The sequence below is a fragment of the Colobus angolensis genome, unplaced genomic scaffold (genome assembly GCF_000951035.1).
Source record: "Colobus angolensis palliatus isolate OR3802 unplaced genomic scaffold, Cang.pa_1.0 Scaffold299, whole genome shotgun sequence".
NCBI classification, from domain to species: Eukaryota; Metazoa; Chordata; class Mammalia; order Primates; family Cercopithecidae; genus Colobus; species Colobus angolensis.
In genome coordinates, this window is record NW_012116254.1 from 1619775 (window position 1) to 1639307 (window position 19533).

Here is a 19533-nt window from a genome sequence, read left to right on the forward strand (position 1 = left end):
ATGGGTGGCCTAAGACAACTCTTCTTCTTCCAGTGATTCCTTCTCGAAAACATTATTCCTGTGTCTTTTTTTTTTTTTTTTTTTTTTTTTAGACAGTTTCTCTCTGTTGCCCAGGTTGCAGTACAGTGGTACGATCTCAGCTCATGGCAACTTCCAGTTCCTGGGTTCAAGTGATTCTGCTGCCTCAGCCTCCTGAGTAGCTGGGCTTACAGGTGCACACCATGATACCCATCTAATTTTTGTATTTTTAGTAGAGACAGGGTTTTGCTGTGTTGGCCAGGCTGGTCTTGAACTCCTGACCTCAAGTGATCCACTCGCCTCAGCCTCCCAAAGTGCTGGGATTACAGGCATGAGCCACCGCATCCGGCCTCTCTGGTCCTTTCTTATCCACTCAAATCATTGGTTCTTCAGTCAACCTCAGCTTCACTTGGAATACCTACACAGGGAACCATGTTAGAGTTTCATAGGATGTAAATTGCATAGAGTTCAGAGATTAAAACAGTAATGCGCTGTGTTGCTAACTTACATATCCTAACAGGCCTATGGTGGTTGGTTCTGCATATTTATTACCAAAAATTGCTGTGAATGTTATAGCAGACACAGAAGGACCCTACCCCAGAGAAGAAGTGTAGTGTTAAAACATTAGATTAGTGGTTTTAAAACTTGGTTGCCCATCAGAATTCTCCTGAGGGGCATGTTAAAATGCATATGCCTCATTCTCTCCCTGAGAGACTGTGACTCTGTAGGTCTACAGTGGGCCCCGGTATCTGTATTTATAACCAGCACCTTAAGCGATTCTCATACAGTAATCTAGGACCACATCTTGAGAAGTGCCAAGTTCCAAATTAAGAGATGAGGCCTCCCGCATTGCTCCATACCCAGGCATATTTTCCTGCTCATGTAACCCAAAATATCTTACAAACAGTAAATTTAAATTATTGGTGTCAGCAGAAAGTAGCACAGACATAGCTAACCCAAAAGAGTAGTTTATCTCTCACAAAGTCAAGCTTGATTCTTTTTTTCTTTTTTAAATGAGTTATGTGACTTTCGTTAGATTCAAATCACCATCTTCTCATCTCTTTGCAATAAATTTTGCATTAGGTAAGCCTGAGATAAGGCTAGGTCACTCATTTGCTTCCCATTTTTTGGATTTTTAAGATTTTACTCAATGATCTAATTTTGTTTTGAAAAATAAACTAAAAAATACTTTTTAAAAAGAAACCTGACTTGCACACACTTTAAATGTATATTATTTAGTCAACTTATAGGGGAGAGAATAGCTATCTACTTTACAAAACAATTCTTTACATTACAGAAGAACTTGCTTCCATGAAGAAATACTGTAAGCACAAATCTGCCTAGTGTTTTCAGAGTTTCACTGAAGCATTCGACCTAGGCTTAATGTGCATGGAAAACATTTTTCTTATAAAAGTGAGCCACACCTTCAAAACTGCCATGAATTTCACAATCAATCAACTCTTGGGAATGGGGAGAGAGGTGGGAGGCAGCCAGGCAGCCATGAAGCGTGCTAAGCTTAGTTTGGTATTGAAAGTTTTCCACCAGAATTGTATGCCCAATATGGAATATCATTGACTGTTCCCTCACATGTTAACTATTAATAGTTCTGCTGAGGGCTGAGGATTGTATAAAGGCTGTAAAAGACTCAGACCTCATCAAAAAGAAAAAAACCCCAAAACTCTCGATCTAAAAAGAAAAAGGAGACGTGGTGCATAGGTCAATAAAGACGTGAGTCCAAGAGCCCAATAAGGTATCATCTCCCCAGACCACTAGGATGGGAGGCAGAGGCTGTGGTGTGTGCTTCCCCCGTCTTGCGGCTTGCCTTGTCCATCTCTGTCTGGATGGAGTAAGTGCTCAGTTCTCAGCAAAGGACATATTGGAACTGACAGCCTCACTATTGTGTATATAATATGTCATGGCTGACAGATGAAGCGCATTGCAATGGGATATAGCCATCAGCCAAGGCTGGAGGAGGCCTTGTTCTCTGGACCTCTTAGAAAGCACTCCTTCTGGGTCCTCCCTGCCCCTTCTCTGCAGCCCAGCTGAGTGAAGATCTTAAAGCACCATTCCCTCCATTACTCCTGATCCTTTGTTGTGCTTCCCTTTTGTCCACCCTGCACTTTGATTGCTGAGCACTCCCAGCAGGGCAGACTGCAGCTGAAATGGTAGGAACAATGGGATCAGGCAGTGGTCCAGGGAAGCACTAGGGACCGGGCATGCTTAACTGTATTACTCTCAGCTGGTCTGCCCTGGGTGTAAGTGAGCAAGCTCCACCTTTCAACTGCCAGGGTGAAATCCACCCTTCTGACAGTCACATGGCCTTCTCCAAAGGCAGAGTTAATTGAAAAGTGAAACAATTAGGAGATGGGGAGAACTAACAGTAAAAATTACATTGAAGGGGAGTTACCTTATAAGCTCCTTTCATCTTTAAGTATTTGGGAAGGATTTCTTGCTTAGCACGTAAGGCATTTCAGTGTTCCAGTTTCATTAGGAGCCATCATCAAATGACAGATTAGTAGTGTATTGTCTTTTGTGTGCAGCTGTATATTTTGCCATGGTAATAGGCACCTCATCCATTTATTTATTTAACAAGCATTTATCAAGAGCTTTCTGGGTGCTTGGCTTTGTAGTAGGCCTTGGGGATAAGACGATAAGTCTCTGACCTCAACGTACTTATAGTCTAGGAAAAGGAGACAGAAAAGTACACAAATAAATGCCACCTAACAGTATAAAGACTGTGATAGATGTCTTCATGTGAGGCAGTGGCACATACAGGAGGTATACAGAGAATAAGAAATTAGACTGAAGGCAGTGACTGTTTGCAGACAACATGTTGCAATATATAGATTATTGATCTCACTGTTGACAAAATGAAATGCCTGTAGTAAAATGTATGCTTATTCATTCAGTAGATGTTTATTGAGTGCCTACTGTGTGCCAGGTGCTCTGCGTAGTACCTCTGTGATGATGTGTACCAGCAAGAAGGGGAGACAGGCTTTAATTCAGTTAGCACACAAGTCAAACGTAAAACTAAAACTATGGTAAGTGCAACAAAGATAAGTTACGTGGTTTCATGAAAACTTACAATAGGGGTATATCTATAAGGTAGGGGTGTCTCCCCAGGATTGAGCTGAAGCCAGAACATGAAAGAAACATTAATTAGAGACTCCGCTAGGTACCAAGAATAAGATAATGGAACAACAGAGAAAAAAATGGTACGAGTTGGGGCCCAAGATCCTGGCCTAGTGTCACCATGGAGCCTCTCTGTGGACTTTGGTGCCTAGAACTAGAAAACTGATGGGGGTAGAGGTGGGTAGAAGGCTACTACAAGTCCTGTTTTACCCAGGTCCAAAACAGTTACACTGTTTGTCCAACTTTTTTTCTTTTTTGAATGGAGTTTCACTCTTGTTGCCCAGGCTTGAGTGCAATGGCACAATCTCAGCTCACCACAACTTCTACTTCCCGGGTTCAAGTGATTCTCCTGCCTCAGCCTCCCGAGTAGCTGGGATTACAGGCACGCACCACCGCACCTGGCTAATTTTGTATTTTTAGTAGGGATGGGGTTTCTCCATGTTGGTCAGGCTGGTCTCAAACTCCCAACCTCAGGTGATCCACCTGCCTCGGTCTCCCAAAGTACTGGGACTACAGGCGTGACCCACCACACCTGGCCATCCCACTGTTATTTTTAATAATCATCCCCACTAACCCTCAAGATGCCCCAGTATGAGGACCTAAAGAGCAGAAAACTTAACCTCCAAGAGCTCCTCTAGACCTGTGATCCTGTGAGTGAACACAGAGTGCCAGCTAATTTTCAAAGCAGAAGTAGAAACTAGCAATGCCCTGATTCATAAAAGATAAGTAAGCAGCACTTAATATTTTATGCCACAATAAGACTTCTATGTTTTTGCTGAAAATGGAATAGCAGCCTGTGTTCACAGCAGTGACGCCAGTGAATGCCCTCAAGTGGTAGGATGAATTCTCTGTATGTTGAGGACGGTGGTGTTTCTACTATAAGTTGCAAGATGAATTAAAAAATTAAATTGTTTTCTCCTGGGTATTTACAGGCTTCACTTGAGGAAACTATCTCATGATGCTTACAAAATATTGTAAGTATAAACAGGATTTCACAAAATCAGGGAGGCAGGAAATAACCCTAGGGATTCCAGAAATTAGTATGAAGGAAATCCTAGTTTCATGACTACATTGAACTGTCCCTATAATGCTTTATGCCATCTGTGTTTTGACTCTTAACAGGGGCTGTAAGACATGTTTTCCTATAAAGCATAAGTTCTATAGCTTCAATGAAAAATAGAGATAAAATGAGATATAAAAAGATAGATGATTGATAGATGGATGGATGGATAGATAGACAGATAGATAGGTAGATAGATAGATAGATAATTACCAGCTAAAATTTTCTAAATTCATGAAGCCAGTCATCATATACTTCCTGGAGGAGTTCTTCAATTTACTAATGTTTTCTCTTTTTTGACAGTTCTTAGGCTAATGCATCCTGTAAGTTTACTACTCTATGTATAAATTGGGCTTGTAATAAACCTTAAGGAATGCTTCTTTGAACTAGGGTCATGGCTTAAAATTCATCTGGAACAGCGAAAGTATATTTTTATTAAAAATAGCTTTAATGTCTCCAAACAATGTGTTCATTGTCCATTCCATTATAGTTTTGTAGACACTGATTATGTTGTGCCTCCAGCAACAGGTTCAGCTTTTTATTTTAGCTGGAGAGAGTCAGTCCTGAGAAACGTGCTGGAGACATTCCTTTAGAATCAATGTAGGGGAAACACAATTGACAAAGTTCAGAGGAGTGATCTTGAATGACAACTATTTGTTTTCTTTCCTGACACATTTGTCTAGTGGACTCAAGGTTCCTTTTGAAACTATCCAAAAGTTTCCTCAAGAAAGCAATAAGTGCATAATATAAAGTTTAAGGATTTCTTTGCATGCTAACCCCCAAACACAGCAACACTCCTAGAGTCCACAAGGATTTGAAGGCTTAGGACAATTCTTGTGTGTTTCTTTTCTTCTTCCATTTCTTCTCCATGCCCCCTTAATTCCTCAACCTGGGCTGTTTTTACTAGTTACAGTGGTTCTTTATGAGCTACTTGTACAGAGATGTTGAGCTTTAAGACAAAGTACAAACTGAAATGAGCTGGCACAGGAGGAAGTGAGGAAAGACATTCATTTCAAGAGAAGCAGGGACAGAAATAAGAGGCTGCTCGAGTTAGGTGAAAGAACTCTGGGAATGAGGAATTTCAGATTCTCTCCTGGGATTTGCCATCTTTGGCAGGACTCCCCATTGTTCAGGTCTCAGCTTCTTCATTTGTAAAAGAGCATGTAAAAATGTAAAAAGTCCCTGGGCTAAGTGACCTTTATGTCCCCTTCCTCCTGTCTCTAAAGATTGCATTAAACCAAGGTAGGTCAAGATTCCTGTTATTTAGGGAGAAAAGACTGCAATTAAAGCGTGCTTACTGATGTTCCAAACTAGTGCAATACATCTTTACTGCTGCAATTGAGAAAACCTCTGTAAAACATTCTAAAATTAAAGGTGGATGTTCATTTAGGTATTCATTTCCAACTTTCAGATCATTGAGACTTTTGATATCAAATATTAAGAGGCTTCAACATGCTCATCTTTGTTTCTCTCTCTCTCTCTCTCCTTCTCCACTCCGCCCACCCTTAGGCTTACGAGAGGCCCCAGAAACATTCAACTCTCCATTATGACACAGGCCTCCCACAGGACTTCACCAGTGACACCTTAAAACCAAAGCACCAGCAAAAAAGCAGCAGCCAGAACCACGTGGACTGGTCCACCAACTCTGACAGCGGACCCGTCACTCAGAATTGCTTCATCAGTCCAGAGTCTGGCAGAGAAACTGCAAGCACCAGCAAGATCCCAGCTCTTGAGCCCGTGGCTTCCTTTGCAAAGGCCCAGGGTAAGAAAGGCAGTGCAGGGAACACGTGGAGTCAGTTGTCTAACAATAACAAAGATCTGCTTCTGGGAGGTGTGGCACCATCCCCAAGCAGCCACAGCTCACCAGCCCCACCCAGCAGTTCTGCTGAGTGCAGCGGGCTTCAGCCCTTGGTGGATCAAGATGGAGGAGGTGCAAAGGAGCCCCCAGAACCACCTACTGTGGGCAGTAAGAAAAAGTCCAGTAAGAAGGATGTGATAAGTCAGACCCTACCAAACCCAGACCTGGATTGGGTCAAGAATGCCCAGAAAGCATTTGACAATACAGAAGGGAAAAGGGAAGGTTATTCCACAGATAGTGTCCAGGAGGCATCACCAGCCAGGCAGAATGTGAGTTCTGCCAGTAATCCTGAAAATGACTCAAGTCATGTCCGGATTACTATCCCCATCAAGGCACCCTCTCTGGATCCAACCAACCATAAGAGGAAAAAGAGACAGTCCATTAAAGCAGTGGTGGAAAAGATCATGCCAGAGAAAGCTCTGGCTTCTGGAATCACTATGAGCAGTGAAGTAGTTAACAGGATACTTTCCAACTCTGAGGGGAGTAAGAAGGATCCCCGTGTCCCTAAGTTAGGTAAAATGATAGAGAATGAGTCCCCCTCAGTTGGCCTTGAAACTGGTGGAAATGCTGAGAAAGTTATCCCAGGAGGTGTGTCTAAGCCGCGGAAGCCACCCATGGTCATGACACCTCCAACGTGCACAGATCACTCTCCATCCAGAAAGCTGCCGGAAATCCAACATCCAAAATTTGCTGCAAAACGAAGGTGGACTTGCAGCAAACCAAAACCCAGCACCATGCTTCGAGAGGCAGTTATGGCCACCTCTGATAAACTGATGCTGGAGCCCCCATCTGCGTATCCCATCACCCCATCCAGCCCTCTCTACACCAACACAGACAGTCTTACTGTGATCACTCCAGTCAAAAAGAAGCGGGGACGACCAAAGAAGCAGCCTTTGCTCACAGTCGAGACGATTCATGAGGGAACTTCCACCAGCCCCGTCAGTCCCATCAGCCGAGAGTTTCCTGGCACTAAGAAAAGAAAGCGACGACGCAATTTAGCGAAGTTGGCCCAGCTAGTGCCGGGAGAGGACAAACCCATGAGCGAAATGAAATTTCACAAGAAAGTTGGAAAACTCGGCGTGTTGGATAAGAAGACCATCAAAACTATCAATAAGATGAAGACACTCAAGAGGAAAAACATCTTGAACCAGATCTTGTCCTGTTCCAGCAGCGTTGCTCTGAAGGCAAAAGCTCCCCCAGAGACCAGCCCTGGGGCAGCAGCCATTGAAAGCAAACTGGGCAAGCAGATTAATGTTAGCAAGAGGGGAACCATCTACATTGGCAAGAAGCGGGGCAGGAAGCCAAGAGCAGAGCTGCCACCCCCATCCGAAGAACCCAAAACAGCCATCAAGCACCCCAGGCCTGTTTCTAGCCAGCCGGATGTTCCAGCCGTGCCTTCCAACTTTCAGTCACTTGTGGCGTCTTCACCAGCAGCTATGCACCCACTTTCAACACAGTTAGGTGGGTCCAATGGCAACCTGAGCCCTGCCAGCACTGAAACCAATTTTTCAGAGTTGAAAACTATGCCAAATCTCCAGCCCATCAGTGCTCTTCCAACCAAAACCCAAAAGGGAATACACAGTGGAACCTGGAAGCTGTCTCCACCCAGACTGATGGCCAACTCCCCTTCACACCTGTGCGAGATTGGCTCCCTAAAGGAAATCACGCTGTCCCCTGTGAGTGAGTCCCACAGTGAGGAGACGATCCCCAGTGACAGCGGCATTGGGACAGACAACAACAGCACTTCTGACCAAGCGGAGAAGAGCTCAGAATCCCGAAGGAGGTACTCTTTTGATTTCTGCTCCCTGGACAACCCGGAGGCCATTCCGTCCGACACCAGCACAAAGAACCGGCATGGCCACCGGCAAAAGCATCTCATTGTGGACAACTTTCTGGCCCACGAAAGCCTCAAGAAGCCAAAGCACAAGAGGAAACGAAAAAGCCTGCAAAACCGCGATGACCTCCAGTTTCTGGCAGACCTGGAGGAGCTCATCACCAAGTTCCAAGTGTTCAGAATCTCCCACCGGAGTTATACCTTCTACCACGAGAATCCATATCCCAGCATTTTTCGGATTAATTTTGATCACTATTACCCGGTGCCATATATCCAGTATGACCCGTTGCTCTATCTTCGTAGGACTTCAGACTTGAAGTCAAAGAAGAAGCGTGGTAGGCCTGCAAAAACCAATGACACCATGACAAAGGTGCCTTTTTTACAAGGGTTCAGCTACCCTATTCCCAGTGGAAGTTACTATGCACCCTATGGAATGCCTTACACATCAATGCCTATGATGAACCTTGGTTATTACGGTCAGTACCCAGCTCCTTTGTACCTATCGCACACGCTTGGAGCAGCTTCCCCATTCATGAGGCCAACAGTGCCACCACCTCAGTTCCACACAAACTCCCATGTAAAGATGTCCGGTGCAGCTAAGCATAAAGCCAAGCATGGAGTACACCTGCAGGGACCTGTTAGCATGGGCCTTGGTGACATGCAGCCTTCTCTGAATCCTCCCAAGGTAGGCAGTGCCAGTTTGTCCAGCGGTCGGCTCCATAAGAGGAAACACAAACACAAGCATAAGCACAAGGAAGACCGGATCCTAGGGACCCACGACAACCTGAGTGGTCTCTTTGCAGGCAAAGCCACAGGCTTCTCCAGCCACATCCTGAGCGAGCGGCTGAGCAGCGCAGACAAAGAGCTCCCGCTGGTGAGTGAGAAGAACAAGCATAAGGAGAAACAGAAGCACCAGCACAGCGAAGCCGGCCACAAAGCTTCTAAGAACAACTTTGAGGTGGACACCTTGTCTACACTGTCACTTTCCGACGCCCAGCATTGGACACAGGCCAAGGAAAAAGGAGACTTGAGCAGTGAGCCTGTGGACTCATGCACGAAAAGATACTCTGGCAGTGGCGGGGATGGTGGCAGCACGAGATCGGAGAACCTGGACGTGTTCAGTGAAATGAACCCTTCGAATGACAAGTGGGACAGTGACGTGAGTGGGAGTAAAAGGAGGAGCTATGAAGGCTTTGGAACGTACAGGGAAAAGGACATCCAAGCCTTCAAGATGAACCGCAAGGAGAGAAGTTCTTATGACTCCTCCATGTCTCCAGGTAAGGCTAAGTTTTTCTTCAGACTTGGATTGTCTAGTTATTTAATTGCTGGACTTTGCACCTCAGACACATCTGTGGCACATTGTGTTCATTAGTTTGCAAAGAGGTGGGAATCAAATTAAAATGGGTCTCCTTGCACGTTTGAGTTTGCTGCACATTTTGTACATTGTTTACTTGGTATTTACTATCTTCTTTCTCTCCTGGAGCCATTGTTTGAGAAACTTTGAAACCATAACCCTAATAACTGCCTAGGCTGCACTCATGCCCACTATGGTTATGCTTTTTATTAAAGATGTTATTCTTAAGTCCTCATCTGATCTAACAGTACAGTTTGCTGTTTGGATACAGCCTCTAAAACTCATTAGGAATACCAATAAGATCTAAGAATGCCAAGCCTGGAAGGAAATGACTAGCTAGTTTATCTGGCATGCCAGGTCCAGAAGTCACACATCTAATGTGAGAAGTCCACTGCAGAGCCATTAGAAGCTGATGACCAGTGAATACTGAAGTCTAACTGATCAGGTAGCCATAGCTTTGGGCCATATTGTTTCCCTTTTTTTTCCATGGGCATTTGATAAGTTGTCCTGGGCAGGTCCCTAAAATGAAAACTTGACTACATTCAGATACTTGTCATTTTTGTGCACTAAGTGGAAGGAGGGAGGCTGGAAGGTGGTATGTGCCTCCTGCTTCCAGGAGACCTTGTAACTGTGTCTCTTTGCATGCCCACTAGAAAGGGATTTTGTTCACTAAATGAGACTGAAATGCTGGTTGCTACTAGAAGGACCCTATTCCTTGTCAGTTGCTGGCAGAATTCCCTTGCTAACCTCCCCAACTGCACAAATCCTTCCCTGCTGTTAGGGCCTCACATTTCTGCAAAAGTATCCCTTTGACCCTGGCCTTACATCATATATGATAAAACTCCTATAGAAGACTAGAGCCATTAGTTATTAGGAAAATAGTAGAAACTTCTTACCTAGGAGTTGCAGAAGCTAAAAAAAAAAAGAAAAAAAGAAAAAAAAAAAAAGTTATTGAGTTCCCCCTGTCGCCAAATAGTATAAAACCCTCTAACCAAAGCCTGGCTTAAAAAAAAAAAAAAAAAAAAAAAAAAAGTCATCCATGTTTAAGGTTTGGTGTGGCATTTCACTTCTGTTTATGATGTGTACCACTCATTTGTCCTCTCCCTTCCCAGGAAGCCCATATTTCCTGAAAGCAGGAATAGTCTATTCATGAAGAATTAGAGACATTTTTTAGGCCAGCAGATTTCAGGAAGAAATATGATTATGAGGTGGAAACCACTTAGAGATCGCCCCAGATTGCCACTAGCTTGTGAGTTGTAGTGGTAGATGTTCTCCTTGGTTAATGAAGAGACCAATTAGCAGTCACATCTCCTGCATTTGCTAAAGGTAATAAATGACCTACACTTTGTGTCTGCCCAAAGTGGATGTGCTCATCTGGGCGTCATCATTTTTCATCATCAGACTTTGTTGAAGGTGCTTGGTTTTATGCAGAGTGCAGGCTAAGCCCACCTGGGCAGGAGGTACTGCCTTGACCTTGCATGATATGTGAGAAACTGATCTCTTTCAGCATGATGAAACTGATTCATGGGACCTACACTAGCTGTGGACAGAAGATGTTCTTATTTTTGTAATTTTATGAGCCTTATTTAGCTAGAAAATAATGATGAGGGGTAATTGTTAAGAACCTACAAGCAAAAATCCTGACTTAACAGACTCAAGGACCAAGATCTCAAGAAGCTAAAGCCAGACATTGTTGCATGTTAGTTTTCTCAGTGATTTTACCAGGATTTGTCTGTGGCCAGGCTGTATTGCTGAGTGCTGGTGGACTTCATCAAGTTTCCCAGCTGGGGTTCATGTCTAGTCACTGTGTGCCCCCACTCTAGTTATATTGCTTTTCATGTGCTTGCATTTATATCGTGTTCATCACTTTATTAAAACTCCTCCCCATCTCTGTCCCATCTCATGGGATCTTCAGCCAGCCACTTGAGATGGGAAGAAATAGGTATCATGACAATGTCACAAAAGAAAGCTAGATTCAACCTGAAGAACTGGATACAAGGCCCAACTCTGTTACTACTTCTCTGTGTGGCCTTAGGCATGGGGTCCCACTTCTTTGGGGTACTGTCTTCCCATCTGTAACTCACGGGGTTGGGCCAGACCTTTTGTGCATAGTGTGCTTCCATTCTTAAAGCCATTTCACATAAATTTCTGTGTAATGCCATTTGTGCAATCTTACAAGACTGGTATTTTTATTCCTATATTACAGATCAGGATACTGAGGCCCAAAGAGATCAAGTGAACTGTTAAGGTTCAAAAAGCATTTGGTTTTGATTTTAAGCCCAGAACTTTGCCTGCTACATTGAACCTTGACTACCTGCCACGAAGCTGGTGAAAGCTGTGTTTAGAACACAGCTCTTGGTGCCCAGTCCAGTGTTCCTCTATGTCACCTCTGTTCTTGCTTTCAGAATCCCATTCATCCTCAGATCACATGTCGTTCCCTAAGGCGTCTGCACAGTGATTATGTGATCATTACTGAAGAGAATAGTTAAGGGAAGAAGACACCCATTTATTTAATTCCTGGCCAATGTAGAAGGAATCCTTGTGGCCTTACCTTTCCTGAATATCAGCCTGGAGACACCACGGACGGAGCTTCCACCTCTGTCCTTACTGAAATCCAGCACTCTGAGTTATTTTTGCCACTGCTTTGTGTCTATCTCTGTCTTCTATGAGCTTATTTTTCCCCAGAACTTTAATGAATCATAATTGTTGGTGGCTGCTACATCGATATGAGCTATGCCTGATGTTCCTGCATATCTCATTGAGCTTCTTACTGAGACAGGCCAGATTCCCTCTTATTCCTCTCCCTTCCAAGCCTTAGCCTCTCATTGCCTATATCTCAAATGTCTCCTTCATTGCTGTGCCTCCAAAGCATGAAAGAAAAATATCTGTAGCATCACATAGAATCCAATGTCAGAGTTTGTCAAGACTCCCTGAAGAACATTCACCTTAATGTGATAGACTCTGAAGAGTGCCAAGTTCCATGAAAAGACAGGAGGCAGATGAGATGAAGCTGAGCTTACTAGATGCATTAAGAGCTTTCAGTGACTTTATCTGAGTGGAGGTGTCTATTCAGCTGGATGATACTGAGGGTCATGATTGGAAATAAGCATCTGCACTTTCTACAACTTCTCTCCCTCCACCTTTTCCTTCGTCACACTTGATTCATTTCCTTAGTATCTGAATGTCCTATTTCACATGAGTTATTCTTCTCTAAAATAGATACAGTATAAATATAGATGTCATCCTTTAGCCTGTTAAGGACCAGATTTAGGAGCGGAGTCAAGAGAAGGCTTTCAGTGCTCCCTGAGATCAGAGCTGATGAAAGATACCATATAAATGTAAGTCATTACCATTATAGAGAGAGGAATTAGAGACCCTATTTAGCAATAGCAGCAGTTGCACACTCCATTTCCTTTTTCTTGCTGGGAAATCTTTCATTCTTTGTCTCCATGGCCCAGCAGATGGTTGCATTGTCTTGTTAGCCCACTTCTAACATACCTAGCCTAGGATGCAGTACAGACTCCTGACCGTTTTTCTGTATTTTACGCCTCCCTTTTTTGGTTTCAGAATGCAGTAGCTCTTTTGGCCTGTTTTCTAAATGCATACCATCTGCTAAATGTCCATTTATAAAAATGCTTGCCTGGGACCACAAAATGGATAAATAGTGAGAAGGTGCAATCTCAGAATTGGTATAAGCCTTATCAGCTCCTATTTGGGCCTGTCTGTTGGCAGGCATTGCCATCTTTTGCACACTAACATGCAGCAGAGGGCCAGAAGAGCGATTGCATACTCCAGGGGTAACAGTGCTTAGTCAGAATGATGCCATGTGCCCTCAAAGCCAAGTTTTCACAAGGTGGTAGAAGAGTGATGAGTGACATTTTCTATTCAGATCACTTGGAAACAATCTTTGCGTACTTTGACCTAACTTACACCAGACACTGAGACCTCATGACAACTGCTGTTCAAGCTCCCATCAGATAACTTAAAACAAAAATGAGAAGAGTGAATCTACATGTGTTACCTCTTAGTTTAGTGCCATTGTTAAGAAGGTAGCCATCCCAAGTCCCCAGATGTCAAGTACTTTCCTCATGATGAGTGGATGCTGACAACTGATTCTGAGTGCACATCTCATATATGCAAATCCTGCCATGTATGTAGCTGGATTCCCTGGCACCTGGCCCCCTTCATCTCTTCTTATAGCTTCCTTCTTGCCCTTTGCCAACTCCTCTTATGAGCACTGTGGAAATTTAAGGAGGCAGTCTCTGCTGTCACTCACTAGCAGGATATGGATGCCCAAGCCAAAAATAATACAAAAACCTCCTCCAAGCAGTTATCCAGATGAGGGAATTAGCCACATGGATGAAACGTCATGAAAACTATACAAAAAAAGCGTTTGAGGATCGTTTCCTTAAAATGGAATAAAAGGAAGAAGAGGACTAATGTGAGGAGAAAAATAAGACCAGGAATAAAGAGAGTAAAACCTGGGAAGCGGATGAAATATAGTCTTTTTAACCTTAATCCAAGTCCAATTTTGAGTCCTCTTGTGGGAGGAAATGAAAAATTAATTAACTAATGGCTGCTGTGCAGTTCAAGTAGGGTTAGGAAGACCTGTCCAAGTCTTATCTCTCATACTAACCAACTGAAGTACCTCTTCTGTTTTTTGACTTTCAGTTTTCCAGAATGGGATTATGACCATAAAGGTTCTGACCAGACCTGATAGTCTAGGATTCTAAAAGACTCAAATTTATACAATGGAATTTCAATATGTACACAGCTCCCCCACACACATGTACAGGCAGAAGCTACAAAGTAAATATCCAAGTTATTGACCATGTTGACCAAATAATTAGTTGTTCAATCAAGTTTGAAAACAGGTACCAGTGGTTGTATATTAATCTATGAGACTTACCCCCATTCATCTTTAGCTCCAGCCACTTCACTTAGCCATTGGATTTCTCCTTTGCCAAAGGTGAAACCCCTAGTACTTGAGTCCCACCAACAAATTAGCTTGTTCCTTGTACAGGCTGAAACCATAGTCACCATCTGAGACACAAATGGGTTAGAACACAAATATGAACATTTTTATGGGAACAGACAGAGCACACTTGGATTTGTATTTAGACTCAGCATTAAATGAATCTTAATAATGTAGTACAAACACCTCATTTTGCTGATGAGCACACTGAGGCTTAAGAAGGTCAAGTGACTCATCTAATGATACATATTTAATTGGGTGAAGAGCTCAGACTGGGAAGCTTCACATCAGGGAGAGAGGCAGGGGAAGGGAGAGAGAGAGAGTGAATACAAGAAAAAAACAGAAAGGTGAGTCATGGGAGAGATGTTAAGCTGTATATTTTCTTTTGCTGTGAGCTGTTGTAAAAGGTAAGCATCTCTTCGACAATAATTTGGTTTCCAGGCTATCTCTGGGGACCCATGTTTGGGACTGGAAACGATCTTTGTGGGCTCTGATGGAAGTCATTTTTTTTTTCCTTTCTTGTCTTAACAATTGCACATACTTATTTTATTGAGCCTCCCAAGATTCCTCCTAAGGTTTCCTTTTGGAAACTAAGAATTAATCAAATTAAATGATATAACCCATAACTTTGTAGCAATGAAACAAAAAAAATAACTGAGACTCACAGCATCTCCTTTGCTACATTGAAATCAGAAATGGAGCAATTCTGCCTTTGGAGCTTGAAGTCCCCAAGCCATTTATCTTCCCACAGTTGGCAAATGTTATCCTGTCCTGGTGAAAGTTTTTATTTATACCTCTGTGGGATTGGGAAATTATGCAGATTCAGGTGTGGGTGCAGAGAAGTTACAGTTTTGACAGACTTGGCTTTGCTATAATATGGATCCTTCTTGGCTGGAGAAATCAGGAAGCATGCCTTCGAAAGGCTGTCACTGGGCAGAGATAAGCAAGGCACCTTTGGAAGGAAACTCCAGAAAACCATCTCTTCACTCTATAAAACAACAAGTGATGAATACTTTTAAAATTGCAGCCTAGGCTTGAGCCAGTATAGCACTTAATCCAAGTTGACTGAATTCAAGGGGAAGTGATAAGGACAAGACAACATTTTTTAATGTATAAGGCTTATTGCAGTCCCAGGAAGAAATCAAAGATGAGTAACTCAATGCTTTTGCCTTCAAAGAGGCTACAATCCAGGAGGACCACTATAATTTAGGGGAAGAAACCAGCAGCACCTCCTCATGTTAAAAGCCAACTACAAGAGCCATCAGAAAGCCATAGAGAAAGAGCAAGAGCTGTCCAACTGACTTGTGAGCCACCTCTGTGTTCTCGGTGGGGGAAGACAGGTGGGACCTGGAAATACTGTTCATAGCAGTCACCATGTAAGATGGGTCTTGAATGATGCAAGATACTTTCAGAGAATGGAGATGGTAAGGTTGGTGATGGGAGATGGGGTAGGAAGTGTGACCTAGAACAGGAGCCATGCAAACAAAGGTATGTAGATGGAAACACCAAGAAATATTTGGGAAAACCTGTATAGTGCAGTTTTTTTGTTTCTGTTTTTGTTTTTCGTTTTTTTGAGACAGAGTCTCACTCCATCACCCTGGCTAGAATGCCGTGGTGCGATCTCACCTCACTGCAACCTTTACCTCCCAGGTTCAAGTGATTCTCTTGCCTCAGCCTCCCAAGTAACTGGGACTACAGGTGCACGCCCAGCTAATTTTTGTATTTTCAGTAGAGACAGGGTCTCACCATGTTGGCCAGACTGGTCTTGAACTCCTGACCTCAAGTGATCCACCCGCCTCGGCCTCCCAAAGTGCTGGGTTTATAGGCATGAGCCACCACGACCAGCCCATAGTCCCATTTTACTGGGGTTTGGATCTGTAGTTGGGGAACATTGGCAGATAAAGTGAGGGAAGAACATTGTAGTCAGGGGCTAGAGGGTCTTTTTCCCATACTCTGAGGCTTATGCTTGATCAAGCAAGCAGTGGCAAGCCACTTTTTATTGTATTGTATTTCATTTTATTTTTAGAGGCAGAATCTCTGTCACCCAGGATCCTAGCTTACTAAAACCTCCAACTTCTGGGCTCAAGCAATCCTCCCGCCTCAGGACCCCAAGTAGCAAGGACTACAGGTGTATGCCACCATACCCGGTTAATTTTTGTTATAATTTTTAATTTTGTAGAGACAGGGTCTCACTCTGTTCCCCAGACTGGTCTTGAACTCCTGGGCTCAAGTGATTCTCCCTCCTCCACCTCCCAAAGCACTGGGATTGTAGCTGTGAGCCACCGTGCCTGGCCAGAAACTACTTTTTAAACAAGTGAAAGTCATAAAATGACCAGATTATACTTTATCTTTCTTTCCTGACCACTCCCTCTCCCTAACGTCAATTGGGCAAACTTACCTCATCTCTGTACTCTTCATGCTGTGTTGCAATTATTCACTTACTTGTTTAGGTTGTACCCACCTGCCCTTCCTCCTCCACCCTCCACCCCCAGATTATAACTACATAAAGGCATCACTATCTACACAGATGCTCAAGCAAAAATTATATTTAAAAGGAGCCATCCTTGATTTAATCTCTTTCCCTCTCTAGCTAAAGTCAAAGGTGATTCCAATATGTGGCCTCCAGGCACTGAGAGGGTGGGAGCACATGAACAGAGCAGAAACCTGGCTGGTGTCCAGAATGATGAGGGGTTTAGGCAGCAGTTGCCAGTGCTGTGCAGAGCTAGACCTAGAGATTCAGCAAGGAGAGAGTCAGAGGGAATGAAGGAAGGAGGGTGGAAGAGATGACCTGGCAACCCACCTCAAACAGAGAGACAGAGGAAGTGGGGACCAGGAAGGATGCAGAGAAGGAATGCCAGAAATGTCGGAGACTAAATTTAAGAAGAAAGAAGTGATCAGCAAGCCAGAAGATGCAGAGTTTATGGAGGATGGAAACAAATGAAAATATACATGAACATATTGGTGACCCTGAAGACAACAGAAATGTTAAACATTATGTATTTGATGTCTCATCTGTGTGGAGCCTCATGGACTGTGTGCCTAGGCTGAATGGCAAGGAGTTAATGAATATGTGGATGATAAGAGAATGGAGGCTGCAGGTGCAGATAATGAAAATGTTGCTGTGTTTCTAGCAGTGCCCCAGCTTCCAAGAAGACTATGTTTGTGAAGTCAGTGCTTGATGAGAAGTGATACTCCCATTCTCAATAGGCCTTAAGTCTAAGTTTCTCCAGTTCTGGGAACAGAAACGCAATGCCAGATTCCCTTATACTATGTCATTCCACATGTCATAGTATAAGGCCAAAAAGGCCATGTGTAGAAAAGGTAAAGGTTATAATATTTGAAAAGAGGTAAGAGATTTCAGGTCAGCTTCCCTTTCCCTGCCTCACAGACACACAGGCACATAACTTTTGATTATATGATGACTATTTGAAAATTCCTTTCTGCGGTACCTTGGCTGTTTGCTGTGCATCTGTGAATGTATGGAAGAATGAACAAGTTATCACAAGTTCTAATAAATGGTTCTGTTACTGAACTCTTGCCATGTACAAAGGATTATAGATGAAAGCCTAACTGTCAGTCTTACAGAGCTTTTTACTAGTTTGTGGAATAAAATATATATGCTGCTACATAAAAAGCTTGCACTCTTAAAAATGATTGAGAGGTCTTTGGTCACCCAACATATAGCATAGTGCCAGAGACAATTAGGGAGACCAGAAGGAAAGAAAAACAAGAAAGAAACTAAGTTAGCATTTGTAAAACAACCAGAGAATAAATGCAGACCAAGTTTAATCCATGCTAACTCACTGGCCAACAATGGGAACTGTGGGGACCCAGGATCAGGAAGGATAACAGTGTTCAGTGAAAGACAAAGTCCTGTGGCGGAAGCTCGGAGAGTAGGTTCACTGTGAGTGCTACAGCAGCATGAGTGAAGATATTTGGGGGGATACAGGAAGTCACTTGGCTAGATGGAAGTTAGCAGTTGAGTGGGGATGGATTTTTAAGAGGCACAACTGCCGTGAAGAGGGGTTGAACTGCCTCCCAGGGGAAGGGAAGACACGATGATGTTCAGGGGTGCTGAGTGTGAAATGCTTTGAGCTTGGTGCTAGGTACTGAGTGGAATGATGAAGTACCAAGAAACATGCCTGTCCTCAAAGACCTTATACAGCCATCAGAAGATAACAGATGGATATAGACATATACACAAAGCAATTAGCAAGAATAATGGGAGTTATGCACTTAATGACTAGAAATAAAAACCCATTCTAAAAAAAAAAAAAAAAAAACCCAAAACTAACTATCAGTGAAATAAGCTGCATGTTGTAAAAGCAAGTTGATATTGGTATTTGTCCTGTTACAGAGAGATTCCGAACAAGCTGGATAAGAAGAAGGAGGCATTAAGCGAGGTCAACAGAGTAGAGCAGGCAAGTCCCAAGAGCTACTTCTGCTATGGTTTCCACGCTCTTCAGTGTGGGGACCGGGGGGAAAGATGGGCAGTGAGTCAATAAGAAGATGGGGCTCAGCTTGTTGATGGAGGATCTGAGGACCCAGAGATAAAAAGCTTTCCCTGAGGCTATATCACAGTCATTCCATACATCTGAACAGGGTGTTATGCTTTTCAAAGCGCACTTCCTTACTTTCATTTGATCTTCAAAATCCAGTGGGGTCTGCAAATAGGTGTTGCTTTTCCACTTGACAGACGAGGAAATCAAAACCCAAAGTGATCAAGCCATTTTTTGTTCAGAAAAAGTGCTAGATCGCAAGTCTCCTGGAATTTTCCCAGCATCCCCCCAACCCCCACTGCCATTTTTCCCACTGTATTTCTTAAGTATTTGATCAGGCCAGTAGTATGACTTACCTTCCAAGTTATCCCTAAAGAACCCTTGCCAGTGGGTTAAACAGAGGAGCCCAGAATAAGACACTAACTAATAGGCAATTTAGTCTTTGCTGAAAATAGGATTTTTTTTTTACATACAAAGGGAGTTCTTTGGAACCGGGGTTAGCCAAGCCCAGGGTCTGAGGCCAATTCTGTCTGCAAAGCCTTTAGCTCACTTGGGGAAAGAGAACTTGAATGGAGCATGAATCTCCTGAAAATCACAAGGAAGACACAAATGGTGCACAAGAATATTCTTATTTGCTAAATTACAAAGCACTAAAACTATCATTTAAACCTTTGTTTTTTAAAATTAAAATTTAAGGATCTTTACCCACCTTCTAGTAAACATACAAAAACTTACACTTTAAAAATGCTATATGCTGACTGGGCATAGTGGCTCACACCTGTAATCCCAGCACTTTGGGAGAC

General features: G+C 43.2%; 1 protein-coding gene across 2 annotated transcripts in view; it reads left to right on the forward strand.

Annotated features, from left to right (window-relative positions):
* Positions 1-19533, forward strand: part of SETBP1 (SET binding protein 1) — a 383555-nt gene that overhangs the window by 269218 nt on the left and 94804 nt on the right. For both annotated transcript variants that reach the window (XM_011949328.1, XM_011949329.1), the window contains exon 4: positions 5720-9179. In XM_011949328.1, the coding sequence (XP_011804718.1) occupies positions 5720-9179 (3460 nt within the window). The remainder of the gene's footprint in view (positions 1-5719; positions 9180-19533) is intronic.